General features: G+C 42.4%; 1 protein-coding gene across 12 annotated transcripts in view; it reads left to right on the top strand.

Moving 5' to 3' along the window:
- Positions 1-18,501, top strand: part of RAPGEF1 (Rap guanine nucleotide exchange factor 1) — a 122,144-nt gene that overhangs the window by 65,172 nt on the left and 38,471 nt on the right. For 7 of the 12 annotated variants that reach the window (XM_040324398.1, XM_040324397.1, XM_040324399.1 and 4 more), the window contains exons 5-11: positions 2,773-2,861; positions 2,947-3,099; positions 3,329-3,452; positions 3,544-3,727; positions 7,160-7,255; positions 8,152-8,622; positions 14,060-14,262. In XM_040324398.1, coding sequence (XP_040180332.1) covers positions 2,773-2,861; positions 2,947-3,099; positions 3,329-3,452; positions 3,544-3,727; positions 7,160-7,255; positions 8,152-8,622; positions 14,060-14,262 — 1,320 coding nt within the window. The remainder of the gene's footprint in view (positions 1-2,772; positions 2,862-2,946; positions 3,100-3,328; positions 3,453-3,543; positions 3,728-7,159; positions 7,256-8,151; positions 8,623-14,059; positions 14,263-18,501) is intronic. The other 5 variants (XM_040324401.1, XM_040324400.1, XM_040324402.1 and 2 more) reach the window with 1 other exon arrangement.

The following is an 18,501-nucleotide window of genomic DNA, read 5'->3' as shown; positions in this document are numbered from 1 at the left end:
CACATGTGCATCAGAACTGAGCCACAGAGTAATGGAAGGTGGTGGCCTGCTCTGATGAATCAGGTTTTGTTTTACCTCATGTGGATGGCTGGATGTGTGTGCCTCACTTACCTGGGAAAGAGGTGGTGCCAGGATGCTGTATGGGAAGAAGGCAAGCCAGCGGAAGCCTAATCTAGCTGCTTGGTCTAAAAATGACAAAGCAACATATGCTGTTCATTTTTCCCCTAATGATTGCTTGTAAACCAGCATTCACTTCTATGTCCTCAGGTGGGCAGTTCACAGCCGGTGTCTGAATATATCCTGATGGGTCAGACTTGCTTGCATTTTCACAGGCTTGCATTCACGGGCAATCAGAAGATGAGAGGTTTTACAGGCTAGCAGCAATGGCTTGGTTTGAGAGTGTTTTTGCAAGATGAGCAAAATGTTTTAATAAATTTTGCCTTGATATACAAGCGATGTCTTGATATAAGAGTAGCGTCGTGTCACAAATGAGTATAGAAAAGAGGAGGAGCCTCTAAGTGTAGCAATATGGTTACATTTAATGAAGGTACAACGTATTGCTACACTTAGAGGTGCCTCTCTTCTCTTTTATACTATATAAAAAAAATGCTTTTATATACAAGTGCTTTGGATTACAAGCATGTTTCTGGAACGAATTATGCTCGCAAACCAAGGTTTTCCTGTAATTATTACATTGTGATGTTTTCAGCCAGGGGCTGTGGTGCCAGTGCACACCCTTTTCCTCAATGAACTAGTGCACAACATACATACAAAAATTCTAAAATGACAGCATGTTTAGTGGATTACTCCGTCTGAACATGTACAAAGTGATAGCCTGCCCTTATCTTCCCCAGCAGCCAGGGGGTTAAACCAAGCCATGCGCCTGGCAGCCTGCACATCCCCTCTGGGGAGACACAGCTGGAGTCTGTATCCGTGAGGTCATCCAGGCAATGAAGTCAGATATTTGGGAGACTTCCAGGCCTCCTCTCCCTCCCTGCTCAGCACTGTATAGCCCATCTTTAACCTTTCGGCTCCCCCCATCCTTTCCTTATGCCTGTAAGCAGTTGGGGTCTCTGCATCCCTTATTTTTTAGATTGTGTCTATAGTACAATATGTGATTACAATCTGTCATTGACTTCCTATTTTTACTTTAATACCAGCTCAGATGTTTGGAAATCTTTGCTGCCGCACAGTGGGGCTCACATCTGTCTACTGTGAAAACAAATTTACACAAGATTGCAGGATACAAAGAGCTTACAGCTTATCAACACCTGTGCTGCCTTTATTAGTCTTTTTTTTTTCTGTTGCTCTGAAGCTGTGTAGTTTTGATTTTCGTATAGCTGGATTTCCTATTGCATTCAACATTGTTGTAAGAATTCTTCAGACTTTCTGCTGAAAGTCATGAAGTGCCGATTTAAAGGACTACAAATGGACCTCCAAAGAAAGCCATGGTAGGCCATGTGCAGCTAATGACGTGCACTTTGATGTTGGGTGCTCTAGCTTGCAGAAAAGCTAATGGTCCACGTCAGATTTCATCTGCTGTATATATTCTTTTAGTAGTCATTCAATTGTGCAGGAGGGAAATTCACCCCTCCTGGGCAAACTGTCCTCATAGTAATGCAGAGTGCTTTATTAATTGACTAACTTGGCCCATAAGGGAAAACTGGAGAGTTTGGAATAGGTTTTCCCACCTGCAGGATTGACATTCTTCTACCCAACAGTGGCAGGCATGGTGCCAGTTGACTATTCTCTGGTCATTCAACAAGGCTAGAAAACCCTGTTCACTCAATATTGTACCTGAAATAAGTGATACTGCCAGCCATTAAGAGATCAAAGAATAAATGTGCCTTTATGTGTATAAAACACAAACAAGAGTAAAGAGTTAATGCATTTTAGCAGCTTATAGTCTTCAGGGGGGAAAAAAAGGACCCTGAAACTGTCAGTTTGTCCTCGGCAACATGCAAAATCTGGAATATTGCTGCACTCCTTGGTATCTTTATTGAAGCATTAAAATCACATCACAGGTATGACAGGAACATAAAATGTAAAGCGTTCCGCGCTAAAGTCAGTGCTTACTCAAACATCATATACACATACATTGCATGAAATATATTTATGTGCGTGATACAAGTGAGCGTGGTTTGGCATTTAAGCAATTGAACAATTAACCAATCAATTAGAAATACATTGCCACTACACTGAGAGCCTATACTCCTTGCCTTCCCATACTAACATGTCATATAACACACAAATCAAAAAGCAAAACACAAGACCTGTCACCCACCAACACAGATCCTGCAGCCACTGCTTGATAACTGTGCGGGAGAGCACAGGGAAGGAGAAGGTCAACCAACTACAGCAGGACACCCTCACAAACTAAGTGCACAAAATGTCACAATATGAGGGATACATATAATGTTGTTTCCTCTTATGACAGGCTGTGTGGCAAACAAGCAAACAGCACCCCAGACAGCCAATGGTGACCTACAACAATTTAATACAGTGGTTTGGAGGTTTGGAAGTCGGACTGTAACTTTGCGCTTTGAAATCGTGCAAGTTCACCTGAACTTACATGATTTCAAACCCGCCCTCAATGTGAACCTGGGCTTAAACTTGTGACTTTATGTGGTTTAATATCCACATTTTGAAAACATATTATTTATCCTGGCACTGTACTATTCTTTGTCCTTGTTCCATATATATCTCATCATATATTGGGTATAGTTGTTGTATTGTATCAGCATGCTGATTTCTAGTAATTGGTTCTTTCAGGAGCTGGTGCGATTGATGATTGAGAAGCAAGAGCGCCCATCACCGACCAGTCCCATTAAACCAGCCTTACCTGCGTGCAAAGCAGACAGGTGAGACTCAGAAAGTGGTATGTGCCATTTGATTAGGAGTAGAATAATAAAAGCGGTCACTAGATGATTTTTTTTTTTTTTGCAGCACGCAAGATTTGCCTTTGTCTGATAGAGAGCTGGAGATTCTTAACAAGTCACCTGAGCCACCTTGTAAGGATGTTCCAGTAGACTGCTTGGAGACCGATGAGCTTGCTCCACCCAAACCTCCATTACCTGGCATACGGGTTATTGAAAATGGGTAATTGCTTTTTTATTTTTTCTAGCAGTAATTCAGTTATAGAAGTTCCTGTTTCTAAGCAGAAATGGTCTCCATTCCCAAACTGTCGATGACTCCCTCTCCACAATTTGGTCTTTTCAGCCAGTAGCTTTGTGTATGATCATCTAATAGTAAATCTGATCTACAGAGCATCAGCCATGGCCTGACAATGAAATAATTGATCCTGTTCTGTATTTTTTGCCACTTACAGGCCACCTCCTGCGTTGCCTCCAAAGAAAAGACAATCTGCACCTTCTCCCACTCGTGTGGCCATAGTAGCACCTATGAGCCGAGCTACAAGTGGATCCAGTTTACCTATAGGCATCAATACACCGGTAAGAAGTCACTGGTAAAAGAAAAGTCCTGCTTCAAAAATGATGGTGTGGTATGTTCATGGCTCTCTGACAGGCCCTTTTCTACTTTAAGGATTTTGAAGTGAATTGTTACGCACATCGGCGGTTATCCGGAGGTAGTCAGTCGTATGGTGGCGAATCACCGCGTCTTTCTCCGTGTAGCAGTATGGGAAAACTTAGCAAGTCTGACGAACAACTCTCTTCCCTGGACAGAGACAGCGGCCAGTGCTCCCGAAACACCAGCTGTGAGACTTTGGGTAAGAAAAAGGAACAGATCATTGTCCTTGTTTAAAGTGTCTCTAAAAGGCAGAATTTTTTTTATCTTAAAATAAGATTAAAAAAAACCTTCTGTGTGCAGAAGCTCCCCCTAATAGTTACCTGAACCTCATCTTAATCCAGCAATGTTGCACGAGTACCTCGGCTGTCCGGGACTCTCCCTCCTGATTGGTTGAGACACAGCAGTAGGCGCCATTGGCTCCCGCTGCTGTCAATCAAAGTGGGCCAATGAAAGGAGAGGGGGGCAGGGCAAGCTTCGGCAGGAGCTCTGGTGAGGGACCCGAGAAGAGGAGGTTCTGGGCTGCTCTGTGCAAAACCACTCCACCGAGCAGGTAAGTATAACATGTTTGTTTTTGAACAAACAAAAAAAAAAAAAACAGGACTTTAACCACTTAAAGGGTCACTAAAGGAAAAAAAAATTTTTTGCTGAAATGACTGTTTACAGGGTATAGAGACATAAAAGTTAACTGATTCCTTTTAAAAATGATTAAAAATGTAATTTAATCTATCATATAATGTGCCTCTAGTTTCACTTTCGGTTTTAAAGGTACATACATGAAGTTCCGGGTGAGAGGTGAGTCGGGAAGACTCACAGAACAAAAACAAACAAATCCAGGGCAGTGTTTTGTTTTTAAAATGAATCTGATTGGTTCTGAGGAGTTTTAGACACACAGTAATGACAGCTTAGACCATCGTGAAAATCTCCCAGTATGATGGTTATAAGGAAACAGGAAGTGTGGAGATCACAGCAGAATTACAGCTACTTCAAAGCAAAAATGAACAATAAGGACATGAAACCAGTACTGCAGTAAGGTAAAGGAAGCTATTTAGCAAAAAAAAAAAAATTCCTTTAGTGACCCTTTAAGCCCCGGACTATTATGCAGGTAAAGGACCTTGCCCCTTTTTGCGATTAGGCACTGCGTTGCTTTAACTGACAATTGCGCGGTCGTGCGATGTGGCTCCCAAACAAAATTGGCGTCCTTTTTTCCCCACAAATAGAGATTTCTTTTAGTGGTATTTGATCACCTGCGGTTTTAATTTTTTGTGCTATAAACAAAAATATAACTTTTTGCTTTAATAAATATCCCCCAAAAATATGTAAAAAAAACATTTTTTTCCTCAGTTTAGGCCGATACGTATTCTTCTACATATTTTTGGAGAAAAAAAATCGCAATAAGCGTTTGGTTTGAGCAAAAGTTATAGCGTTTACAATATATGGCATAGTTTTATGGCATTTTTATTATTTTATTTTTTTACTACTAATGGCGGCGATCAGCGTTTTTTTTTTTTTTTTTCGGGACTGCGACATTATGGCGGACACTTTTGACACATTTATTGGGACAATTGTCATTTTCACAGCGAAAAGTGCTATAAAATGAACTGATTACTGTGAAAATTACAATGGCAGTGAAGCGGTTAACCACTAGGGGGCATTAAGGGGTGTGTCCTATTGTTTTTTTTTTTTTTTTACTGTAGGGGGCGTGGCTGGACGTGTGACGTCACTAATCGTCGTTCCCTATGACAGGGAGCATAGAATCAGTGACAAGCCACAGAGAAGAACAGAGAAGGTTTTGTTTACACTTGCCTCTCCCCGTTCTTCAGCTCCTGTGACCCGATCGCAGGACACCGGCGGCGATCAGGTCCACAATCACGGAGCTCAGGACTAGGTTGCGAGCGCACTGCCGGGGCGCGTTCGCGACCCACGACTGGGCTCTTAAATGCTACGTACCTGTATGTGCCTGTGCCCTTCTGCCGAAGTATATCGGCGTGAAGGGGTCCTTAACTGGTTAATATCACTTTAAGTGTAACTTACTCTGCTTTTCTCAGAAGTTGACTGTTTCCTGTTTGTGGTTTGTTGGGAGTTTGAGGTCTCACATACATGAGTTCAAAGTCAAAAGTGACAGTTCTAAGAAAAGAGACACCGGCCTTGTATAGTGACAGAATGGTGAGAAACCAGAAGAAGCAACTTATATTGCATCTTACTCTCCATTAGTCATCTAAATGCTCCCTACATTAGGGCTCCTCTTGAACTCTTCATCTTTGTGTGTAGAGTCTCGGAGAGATGTTGCTAGCTTTATGAACCACTCCTAAATTAAATCCATTTGAACAGAAGCTGAATTTCCAGATTTATTCTTGCAACTAGCTATGGGATTGGGGCAGGGGTAGCTCAGCACTGACCTCAAGGAGCCACTGGAATAAGCACCTACATATTATTATTATTATTATTATTATTATTATTAACAGTTTGCGCAGCGTTTTACAATTTAGAGGGGGACAGTACAATACAGTTCAATACAGAAAGAACAAGAGGGCTGTGCTCGTGGAGCTTACAATCATATGTAACACATCAGCACCTAAAACCAGTGCTGGAGTGAAGCCTGGTACACACTACAGTTCTAATTTTCATGCTACCCCGTGGGTTTCATGAATAGAACTGACAGCTCCCGGCCAGGAGCTGCTGTACTAACCATGCAGCGCTAGTCCAGTTATCTCCCCCGCTGAGCTGTTGCGTTCTGACAAGGGAATGCCCCCCCCCCCCTAAAAAAAACCACTCCAAACAGCGCTCCCTGCCATTGACTGAGAGTGCTTATTGTGAGTCTGTCGGCTGCTGCTGTTTCAGCATGCACGTCCAACAGAAGTCGGCTGAACAGACTGATATAATCGAGGGCAGAATGTCGGCTGGTATTTTTTTGTACCAGCAAATATCTCCCAACATTTTGCCCATGTGTACAGGGCTTTACACTACTGGTTTATATATTTTGTGGTCTTTGATAAGTATTTGCATTTTAAGGCTAACTGACCCCCAAGATAGAAAAAAAAAAAAAGAAAAAAAAAATACTCTAAAGCCTTCTGTTAATCTAGAGGAAAGCCTTATAACTGGGGTCCAAGTACTTCAATTTGCTCCAACAGGAAAAACATCCTTAAATGATCCCGAAAAGCCTGTTGGATACTCCCTGATAAACTTTTTACAATGTTACCCCTTATAATTAGTAGCCATTTATACTGTGGCTTAGTGGTTAGCACTTTTGCCTTGCGGCAATGGGGTTCCCAGTTTGAACCTGGTTAGAACACTATCTGCATGGGGTTTGCATGTTCTCCATGTGATTGTGTGGGTTTCCCCCCACATTCCAAAGACATGCCGGTAGTTTTATTGGCTCCTTTACAAATTGACCCTAGTATTTACATGTATGCATGTGAGATAGGGATCTTAGATTGTAAGCTCCTTGAGGGCAGAGACTGATGTGAACGTACAAGTATGTTAAGTGTTTGGTAAATTGTTAACGCTATATAAATACCTATAATACACAACATATACCTTGTGTATTTGGGAACACACCTAACCCATTTTTGGAATACATGTACTAGGTCAGCTAGAACCAGCTGCTGGTGAAAATTGCTTTTTATTTCTACAGCTCATACAGTAAAAAGCCCTTTACGTATGCAAGGATTAAAAGAGAAGCATAGCCAAAGCTCTTTTCACTATACTTCTATGGATCACAGGAGTACAGGTTAGTTCTATGCTAAAGCCTGCTGATGTCACAGCCCCAGTCCAAGCTTTGAAAAGATCCCATCTATCCGCCCAGATACCTGGACCAGCAGCTAGCTCAGCTTCTTAGTGAGCTGGTGAGAGCCTGAGCCAACCTCTTCCGCCCCCTTCACAGCCCAGTGCTTCAGTGAGCACTGGAGCGGCCAAGCAAAGAGTTAGTGATTGACAGCCGCTAGCTCCCTGCAGGCTGAAGACCGAGTGCTGAGTGACCAGTAGTGTTTGATCGCTCAGTTCTCAGTCTTAGAGGCAGTGGAGGACTGATACAGCTGGGATCTATGCTACAGCCATCTAGGCAAGTATGATTCTTTATTATTTTTATAATCCCATGCTTCTCTTTTAAAGGTGTTGATGTGCAACGGTCATAAACTGTGGTGCTTTTATTGCATTATAGTAAATTGAGAATATAAGATGAGGGACAGATTTGCGAGAAAACGTAAAGATTCATAAAGTTAGAAACTGACAGGAGCTCTTATCAGTGATATCCCTGGGAACATTTAAAATCCACAAGGGTGGCATATTCGCACACCCCACGTGCAGAGCCTGCCAGGAAGTCGGCACTGCAATGCGCTAATCACAGGCAGTGAGACATTTCCGATCTAGGCAGCTGCGCATTGGGTAAATGTCTCACTGCATGTGATTAGCGCCGCAACCAACTTCCTGGCAGGCTCTGCACGTGCGGTGTGCGAACACGCCGGAGCTCATCCTTGTCTACTACACAGTCCATTTTATACATGAAATCTCAGTTTTGGGTGAACCAACCTTAATTTAGTTTTGCTGTGAGGGCTTGGTTTTAGTAAACATTTTTTAATTGTAAATTTAATCGTACTTATTACTTTGTTTTTTATGCCTTTATTACAGATAACTATGATCCAGATTACGAGTTCCTGCAGCAAGACCTCTCTAGCACAGATCAAGTACTGGGCCAAGTAACTGGAGTCCTCAGCCCTCTCCCCGAATCTCTAGGAGAGACTGGTTCCCCTTTTCACGGACAAAGCTTCCAATTACCTCCCAGTACACCTCAGCCCTCAGAATCCACTCACCCCTTCACTTTAGAGACCCCTCCTGCCCTCCCCCAGAAGAAACGCAGAAGTGCCGTTACCCATAATTCGGATGGCTCCAGAGTCTCCTACGAGAGACATCCCTCCCAGTATGACAATATTTCCGAGGACGATCTGCTGCTCCCCCCTTCTAGTACTCCGTTTGCTGCTGTTTCCCCATTTCAACCTGGGAACACCCCCCAGGTGGATTTCCTTGATGATTTTGTAGGAACAGAGAATGATGACATTCCAGAAAAGCCTCCGCCTCTTCCCGAGAAGAAGAACAAACACAGTAAGTTTCATGATCTTCCTACTGCTGCACAATGCATTGTTCTGTACTGTGGGGCCCCTCTGTACAGAACCTTAGGGTTTGGCAGGAATCTGGGCATTAACTAGGGTAGCAAAATGTCAAGGACTGACATTATTTCCATGTTTCTTCTTATTTGCCTACCTAAAATGAAAGCCTAGTCATACAGCTATAATATGTAGCTGAAATACATGAATGTAAACTGTATTACTCACCAAAAGGTTTGTAATTCTGTGAAATCAGTCTTGTGATTCTGTCATTTTCTGTGAACAAAAAGATCAGTCTCCGGCACTCAAGAGAAATGCATTGGCTATGGTGGACCACAGGTTCCTGAGCTACTTTAATGGTACCAAAGCTCTGCTGACCCTTGAGAGCTGGGGAAACCCAGAAGTCATACTAGAAAACAAAATAGAGGGAGCACCAGCCTTGCGCATTACCTTTTGTTGCAGCTTTATTATATTGGTAAAATGGATGCATACTCACAAATAGCCTCAGCAATTAAGCACATCAGTATCCCTAGTGTCCTCATGACCTAGTCAACTGAAAGTCCCAAATGCATTTCGAGGGGGAAACCTCTCTTCCTCTGAGTAATTCTTAGATACTGCCGCTCCTAATTGTGCGTTGCGTGCCATATAGTGAAGCACATGAAAAGCATGCTTCTTCACGGTCACTTAACGTGTTCGTTTTGCGGTTACGTGAGGCACTGCATGCATTGGTCTTTATTCTTACAGTAGAGAAGTCATTAATTATAACTTTTTGTGAATTGGGACATTTAAACTTGCTTTTTTAATTCCAATCTAAATTTATTAGGAGTCGGTGCAATGTTTGCCGACTCCGACTCCAGGTACCCAAAATCTCCTCCGACTCCACAGCACTGCCTGCTAGCATCTTCATTTTTTTATATCGCCTAGTCATTTTAAATGCTAGTTGTTTAGCTGTCATGTTGGTCCAGTGACTTCCAGAGCCTTTGGAAAGTATGGGTCACAAGGGGCAGCATCCATATTTTGCACAGGTACCCTTTGAAATTGCAGCCTCCAGGGCTTTCATCTTGATCCTGGCTTTTTTACCATGTTATCCACAGACCTGAAAAAGTACACTGGATTAGGTGTTCAGACTTTATCTCACCAGGTCAAGTGACCAGCCAGAAACATGATGACCTTCAAACAAGTCTGCTATATTGGCTTTCATATTTCTGTTCTCACTTGCTTCGTTTGGAGATTAACTTCCAAGCTGCCGTCAGTGTCCAGCATTGTTCATATTAAATGGCGTGCCTTAGATTTCAGTTTTCATCGTAACATTTTGGGATATTGTTGGACGAGTGCTCGTCTTTTCCCATCATGCTGCTCAGAGAGACTGTCTGCATGAATTAGTCAGCTGTGATAGACTTGATGTCTTTGGCTGCCTCAGGTTTGTGTAATTGAACTTCCATATAAGGAATCTCGTGCCCTTGGACACATGCCATCCACAATTGTGTTGATTACGTTTCTAAACCGTCTGCCCAGCCTTTAGGAAATCCTTGCAGACATGCTGTAGGCCTAGGCAGCTCTTGTGGGCCTTGTTACTGGCAAATAGGATGCCTGGGTTATCCTGCAGTATTGGTGCCATTGCTTTAGCTGTTAGGAAAAGTGCCGCAGCTGCTGCTGTTACAACTCTGGCAAAAGGCTAGTATTGACCTCCTGGCTTTGCTTTTTTTTTTTTTTTTTTTTTTTTTTTTTTAGGGACTGCAATTTGTTTTTGGATATATTTTCTTTGTGTCATATTTACTATTCTGAGCCAGTCGATGGATCTCTAGGCTTTCTTTCTGTATTTACCAGGCTTACCGTAACTGCAGTGCTGAAAATAAGCCTGCTTACAGGGGTGTACATATCTGGAAATGACTGTTTTCATTGTCCCTTAGGGCCAGTGCGATGTCTGACATAGGCATAGTGATGCGCACTGCAGTGAAAATCGCATGCGACCCCTGCTCCCCCCAAGCTCGCACAGGACGCTTTTCACACCCATGTGATCCAATTTGTGTCCGAATTTGCAGTTCGCACTGCAATGTGCGATCTGCTTTGGGGGTGTCATTAACTTTCAATGGACACTCCTAGCAGTTTGCATAGGGCAGTGTGAGCTGCCGCCGGTAGACACGGTATGCGGGTACCGGATTTGCAGGGTTCCCGCATCGCTGCTGTGTGAACCAAGCCTAAAGTGATTGTAAAGGCTCTTTTTTCTTTTTTTCTATAAAAAAAACATGTTATATCCGTCCTTTGGATTTACACAGAGCAGCCCATATCCTCCTTTTCTCGGGTCCCTCTTCTGTGCTTTTTGCCCATCCCTACTGTTAAGTGCCCCCACAGAAAGCAGCTTGCTATGGGTGGACCTGAGCCGAGACACAGCTCCCTGTGTCCATTCAGACACAAAGCTGCAGTTTGGCCCCCTCTCCTTCCTGATTGGCTGAGACACAGCCCATTGGTTACCGCTGTTGTCAAAGTCAGTTAGTCAATCAGGAGAGAGAGAGTCCCGGGTGGCTAAGACACTTGTGGGCATTGTTGAACAGAGATGGAGCTCAGATACGTATTGGGGGGCTAGAGGGGGGCTGCTACACACAGAAGAGTTTTTATCTCAATGCATAGAGATAACAAAAAAACTTATGACTTTACAACCACTTTAAAAAGCAAGCCATACACACAGCAACTTTCCTGCAATTTCAACTACTTTTTATGAAACCACTGAGCAAATCAATGTGGTGATTGGTGATTTTAAATTTCAAAGAAATGAGATCGAAATTTCCTTGGTTAAAAACCCTTTGAAAAAAAAGTTTTTTTTTTTTTCAATTAGTCTTTTCAATAACCTACATTGAAGCGATCAATTTATAGCTTGGTTTCACCAGTCAGATTCATCACGGTCTGAACACAAAGGTGGTAGATGGCTTGTTTTTCAGGCTGGCTACTTCAGCTAAAGGAGGTGAGGGCGGGGTGATAAAAGCACGTCTTAACTATGGAGGTTTACCACCCCCCAAACTGCAAATGTAAATTAGCCCTGTATAAGGCTGCTTTCACACTGATGTACTGCGGTTTACCCACACCGCGGGTGCAGTGCATCTGCAACTTCCCTGGGTTTGCTGCATTTTGCCATAGGCTTCTATTATATCTTGCAGGTGTGGTGCACTTTCTGAATGCACACTAAAACCCCTGCATTTAGAAAGTGCACCAAACCTGCAGGATAATAATTGAAGTCTATGGTTAAGTGCAGCAAACCAGTAGAAAAGCTGCAGGTACACTGTACTGCACCTGCGTTGTGGGAAAACTGCAGCACATCAGTATGAAAGCAGCCTTACACTATTATGCCCAGTGTATTGCTTCACACTGACCTTAAAATCTCTTCTTTCCTGCTGCTAGCCGGGATAAGAGATGGAGTGCAGTTGGTATCACTCCACATGGGACAGGAACCAGCACTACAGAGGAGGCATAGAATTATGCAGTTCTTGCTCCTTACTACAGCTCCAACTTTACATGTAGTTCAGGTGACAGGTCAGCAATGTGTTGTGTATGGCAGCATATGTGGACAGTCATGTCTCCGGGATAGGTTTAATGGAATCTCTGCACCTTTCCATTCAATTTGCTGTAGCTACCTCTCATCTGCCTGCTCTGTCACAAGAAGGATGATGATGGTGCCGTTGAGGAGTGGTGTGCATTCTCAGCTGTTCCTCTGCCACCATATCCCTTCCCCCGGCCTCCTTGTGCTGTACACTCGAAGTCCACAATGGAAATGTAGCGTGCCAGGCCTTGTCATTGTAGGAAACATTCCCACGGATGTGAGAGCCCTTGTCTAATCATAGCGGATTGCTTACACTAATTGTGTATAATTTCAAGTTCATTCTACTTGCACTAGTCATCTGTTTATTGCCAGTAAAGGGCTCTTCCGTAGGCCTTTATATATTTGGTCCATAGTTATGTGTTCTGTATTTGCTGCATTTTGAGATCCCAACCCCCCCAATCTTTAAAGCAGATGCACGTTATTCCTTGAAAAAGTATTCAAAACCCTTGAAATCTTCCACATTTTGTCATGTTACAACCAAAAAACGTAAATGTATTTTATGTGATAGACCAACACAAAGTGGTACATAATTAAGTGGAAGGAAAATGATAAATGGTTTTAATTTTTTTTTTTTTTTACAAATATCTGAAAGTGTAGCGTGCATTTGTATTCAGCCCCCTTACTCTGATAGCCCAAACTAAAATCTAGTGGAACCAATTGCCTTCAGAAGTCATCTAATTAGCAAATAGACCTGTGTGTAGCCTAATCTCAGTATAAATAAAGCTGTTCTGTGAAGTTCTCAGGAATATGTTAGAGAACCTTGGTGAACAAACGGCAACATGAAGGTCAATGAACACACCAGACAGGTCAGGAATACATTTGTGGAGATGTTTAAAGCAGGGTTAGGTTGTAAAAAATATATCCCAAGCTTTGAACATCTCACGGAGCACTGTTCAATCCATCATCCGAAAATAGAAAAAGTATGGCACAACTGAAAACCTATCAAGACATGGCCGTCCACCTAAATTGGCGGGGCAAGGAGAGCATTAATCGGAGAAGCAGCCAAGAGGCCAATGGTAACTCTGGAGGAGCTGCAGAGATCCACAGCTCAGGTGGGAGAATCTGTCTCCAGGAAAACTATTAGTCGTGCACGCCACAAATCTGGCCTTTATGAAAGCCATAAGAAGTCCCATTTGCAGTTTGTGAGAAGCCATGTGGGGGACATGGCTAATGTGTGGAAGAAGGTGCTCTGGTCAGATGAGACCAAAATTGAACTTTTTGTCTTAAAAGCAAAAGCTGACTGATGGAAAACGAACACTGCACATTTCCCTGAACACCCATCCCCACCGTGAAACGTGGTGGTGGCAGCAGCATATTGTAGGATGCTTTTCTTCAGCAGGGACAGGGAAGCTGCTCAGAGTTAATTGGAAGATGGATGGAGCCATATACAGGGCAATCTTAGAAAAAAAGCTGTTAGTCTGAAAAAGTTCTTGATTAACATTCCAGTGCCATATAGCCTGAAAAAGAGCAACACCCTAGTTTAGAGATTTTGCAGTAGAACTCCAACCAAAACTTTCACCCGCAGCCTGCGGTGTTTATTTTATGTCAGAATAGCAGTATCCTATAGGGTCTTATGGAGCTATCACCTGACAGTCTACTTCCTTTGGAGATGGTCATATCTGTGGAAAGTCGCTCATTGAAGATGTATACAGCCACCAGAGGTTGCATGCTTTTTTGTGAAGTGAGTATGTGCTTGGGGAAGGTGGGCTGGTTTAGCACAGTGAAATGGGCGAAGACAAAAGTGCACTTGTCTAAAAATGTACTTATCCTTTTATAGATTGTGTGTGTTTAGATTCCTCATCTGTTTTGCCCATCTATTACAGTACCCAATCTTATATTCCAGTGATGACGTATATGCATTTTGTGGAGGACTACTCGGAGCCCCAGCCATCTGTCTTCTATCAAACTCCGCAGAACGAACACATCTACCAGCAGAAGAACAAACTTCTGCGGGAGGTGTACGGTATTCATGATTCGTTCAGTAATGCAGACCCCGGAGTCGAACGCGCTCCACCACCTGCCCTACCCCCTAAACAGAGGCAATTGGTAAGTGCAAGCATGTCAGTGAATTATATTGCAGACCTAATAGGCTGTCCTCATATATGTAGCCTTTACTTGTGTATCATGATTCGTTTGCTGTATTTTTTTTTTTTTTTTTTTTAATACTGATTATGTTGAGGACGCACACCTTACTTACAACTGAAAATGTAGTTACACATGGCAATCCTCATCATTTCTGTTGAGTTTAAGAAAACCTTGCCTAAATACAGAAGCTGCTGAATCTCCTGCAGAAAATACTAATATCCTTTTGGGCTGATGTGGCTACAAAACTTTGATTCGTCAGTTCGAAACAAGCATGCAGGAAAGGAAGCCACCATAAAGGCAGAACTCCATGGACCTCCATGCAATTGCTGCCCTCCCCAGCTGCACATACCCAACTTCTCTTTGCTTCCTTGCCACTCTATTTGTCTAGCAGAAGCATTGAGAGGAAGCAACTTAGAGCTTACTGGGTTTAGGACTTTCTCCATGTTCCTGTCACATGAGGAAAGGGAGTGAATCCAAACCCAAAGATGTTTTCCTTCTTTACCAGAAGCTGAATGGAGTAGACTGAAGGGGATGGTAGTACAAGGGGGCAGATGAGTCTATTAGTAGAGAGCAGGTTAAGGATACAGATTATTAGAGGGGTCATGAGCAGTGTGGGGGGGGGAAAAGTGTGTGGAGAAGCTATTATTGCATGTTTTGGATCCTCTGTGGACTGAAACATAAGTGGATCCAGTTATGAAGATCATATTCCCAGAACACCAGGATAACCCTTTGAACTGCCAGCAGCTGGGCTCATTTTTTCAGTTTTAGCTGGAGTATAAATGAAGAAAAATTAAATGCGTTGGTGTTGTGAACCAATTCAAATAAATGATGTGACAGCAGCACTCACAACATTGTCCACAGCAACGTTCAAAAATATAAAGAAAAAGTGTTGCACTATTTGAAAACTGACATATAGTTGTTAAAACTATATATTTTGACACCAAAGCCCATATATTATTGTGCAGTCCATTAAATTCAGTTCATCGCCCAGTATCTGAATATGGTCAGGCAAATATCCTCTAACCAGATTCAAAGACCTTTCAAGGTCTATACTTGCATCTGTGAGCTTTAAACCCTGTCACATCAGGTGCAGATCATCCATATGGAACTGTTGGTGTAAACGAGCCAGTGATAAAACCCCAGGGTAGCCACAGAAGCCAATCCGACCATTGGTTATACAAGAAAAAGAAAACTTGTTGCGCAGTGTCCAAATTAAAAACTGTCAATTTATTCAAAATTCTACTTGCAACAAATACGTGATCAGACATTTGGAATAAAAATCGTCCAAGCATTCTCATGAGCGTGATGACGTCACCGCTATTTCTGCCCTGCAGGCGTATGTTTCGTCTGAATAGACGTTTTCTGTGAGGCACTTCCCCTGCATCGGGCTTTAAAAATAATATATCATGTAGCAAAGAAAAAGAGCTTCCTAATAAAATGAGTTGGACATTATATTGAGTAATCCTTTCTAAAAATAGTCGGTGATTTCACCAGTTATTTCACAATATGTGAAGCAGTGTTGGCAGCCACATCGCCTTCCTGCATCATAGACAGATGTTTTTCCCTGCATCAATATCCATGCATAAACATTTTAACATTTACATCATTATATAGTTAGGAACTGTTTCCTAATAATATCAGATAATACTAAACCAATTTTGTTTATTCAGCATTACGCATATTGATCAAGAATTCCTATTTAGGGATTTTGGTGTTAAGGTCTCCAGTTGTAGAACTGTTAAAGGGCAACTCCACCCACAACTGATGTGGTTTTTGTTTTGGGTGGGCACTGCTGGGTTGAATCGCCCCACGTTTTCTTGTATTTTTTGGCTGCCAAAGTGATACTTTTTCCCTGATTTATTTTGTGTCTGCATCCCTTCCCACAAGGCCACAACAAAGCATTTCTCTCTTGCATATGGAATGTGCAGTTATTACTTTGTTACACTATAGACTTCGAGAGTCCATCGTGGGAGCATGACACCATCACTTGCTTTTGTAAAAACTGCAGAACTGGAAATTCTTCTGGGGATAGTTCAACCCTGGAATCACTGAAAGATGGAAGAATGTGAAATATTACTGCATATCTGTAATATTAGTCTTTGGAGAGGTTTGACCCATCCTATATTTCTATTTCAGTTATCTGTTAGGTGGGTCACCGCTGGCGTCTTTATATGTATTGGGAACTCCAGCAACTTTGTTCTAGTTCCTGAGTGTATACTGTGTACCCTGGAATCGGTAACCACTGAAGTCCTGGATACATATAGGTGATCTTTAGGTGTATAAAGCCAAAACATTTCCATTTTTGTTTTTGATCGAGTAGTCAGAATATGAAGGAAATGTTTCCAAAGTGAGGGGAGATCCTCCTGTAAGCAAGTCATACATATTAATATTTCACTCGTAGAGCCCCTTGGGCAGAGTGAGGGGGATCGTTCAGTGTGCCATTCATACTAAACAGCCTGGATGCAGGAATCTGCAGTGTCTTTTTTTTTTTTTTTTTGATAGGCAGCTGCCAGAATACCCAATAATTGCATGCATCCGATTAAGGCTAGGTTCACACTGCTGCGAATTCAAAATCGCGGTAAAATCGCGATTTTACCACGATTTCGCGGCTGCGATTTCGGCCGCTGTTTAAGAGACATCTGTGCAGGGTTCAATGTAAATCGCGGCCCGAAATCGCAAAAAGTAGTACAGGAACTACTTTTTGAAATCTGTGCAGCGCCGCAGATGCGGCGTCGCACCGATTAGGGCAGTGCCATTGCCGGCAAATGCCGCCGATTTGAGATGCGATTTGACATGTCAAATCACATCTCAAATCGTACCCAGTGTGAACCAGGGCTAAAGGTACACCGTTCGGTTAAGAATTATCCACCCACCCTCTTGGACAAATGGTGATTGAAAGATCAACTTTTGTAGAGCTGCGGGTCAGGACCAACTGTAAAAATTATTTTCAGCCGATTCAGGAGCAATCGTCCAACATTTGCACCAGACCAGTTGGAAAATTTCCAGTCATTTCATGTTTCAGTGACAACAAAAAAAAAAATGATTTTCCAGTACTCTCTGTAATGGACAAAATAAACACCAGTAGAATGTAAAGTTTTGTCTTTGGACATCAATTCTCCACCTTTCTAAAAGTATAAAATCAGTTTTTGGTGGCTAACCCTTTAACTGTCTGCTTTGTGGGTTTTAAAATGTAGACATTTTGTGTATTCTGTCAGTGCACATTGCAATGTTTCAACCTTCTTAGTAGCCAGACTGTCATGAAAGTAGCCTTAATGACTTATCCAATTGACATTGTAGAACTCTTCGAGGACCATGAAGAATTAATAAGAGGACACTATGCAGCCCCATTTAAATGCCTTTTTGACTTGCCTGCCCTAAGAAATTGGAAGAATATTTAAAGTAGACAAGCACCTTTTGGGTGTACTGTGCAGCAGGATGAAGTGTTTGCCTTCCTTCAAGTGTTAAAAGGAAAGTGATTCAGATGGTCACCGCTTGTCATACTTCACAGGAAATGTGTCCACTGTCCCACATTGTGGCCTTTAATCACAGTGCCCTGGGTTTATGTAAAAGAGCATTTATGGCTCATCCATAGTACAGATATTACTGTTTAATCAGGTTAAAGAGGAATTCTTCTAACCAGTGCATTTAAAGTGACAACATAACTGCAGTGCAATAAATGCTTTGAAAAACATGTTTGAGGTCCATGGTGACTCGAACAGTCATACATATGACTGGATTTAAACCTATAGGAGCTTTGTTTGTGGCCACTATTCTTTCCCAGCTTAGTATGAATCAGTCTTTATCATACAAAAAAAGAGAACCATAACCACGTCCTTACTTACTCTAGATAAACTGAGCTCCATGGAGCATGCAGCCAGCATTACAGTGGAACTATAGGCAAACTTGTATTTATTTATTTTTTGGATAGAGCCAGGAGAGTTATAAACCCTGTCGGATTTTTTTTCACAATGTGTGTCTATTGTAGAGACTTCCCTTCACTAAAGTGAGAGGAAATGCCTTCAAATTGATGGAATCTTTTGGGGACCTCCAGAGCTAGTGTCCCCATTGGAAGATTTCCCCTCTATCGCTTTTCCGGGGACAACCCAATTTGGGATTTTTTTACTTTCAATGATAATGGTAAACAGGAGAGATAGTGAGGGTAGATCTCTCTAATGGGGGAATAGACCGCAATAAACACTG

This window comes from Rana temporaria, chromosome 9 (assembly GCF_905171775.1).
Source record: "Rana temporaria chromosome 9, aRanTem1.1, whole genome shotgun sequence".
Classification (NCBI taxonomy): Eukaryota; Metazoa; Chordata; class Amphibia; order Anura; family Ranidae; genus Rana; species Rana temporaria.
This window is presented reverse-complemented; position numbering and strand designations above follow the sequence as displayed.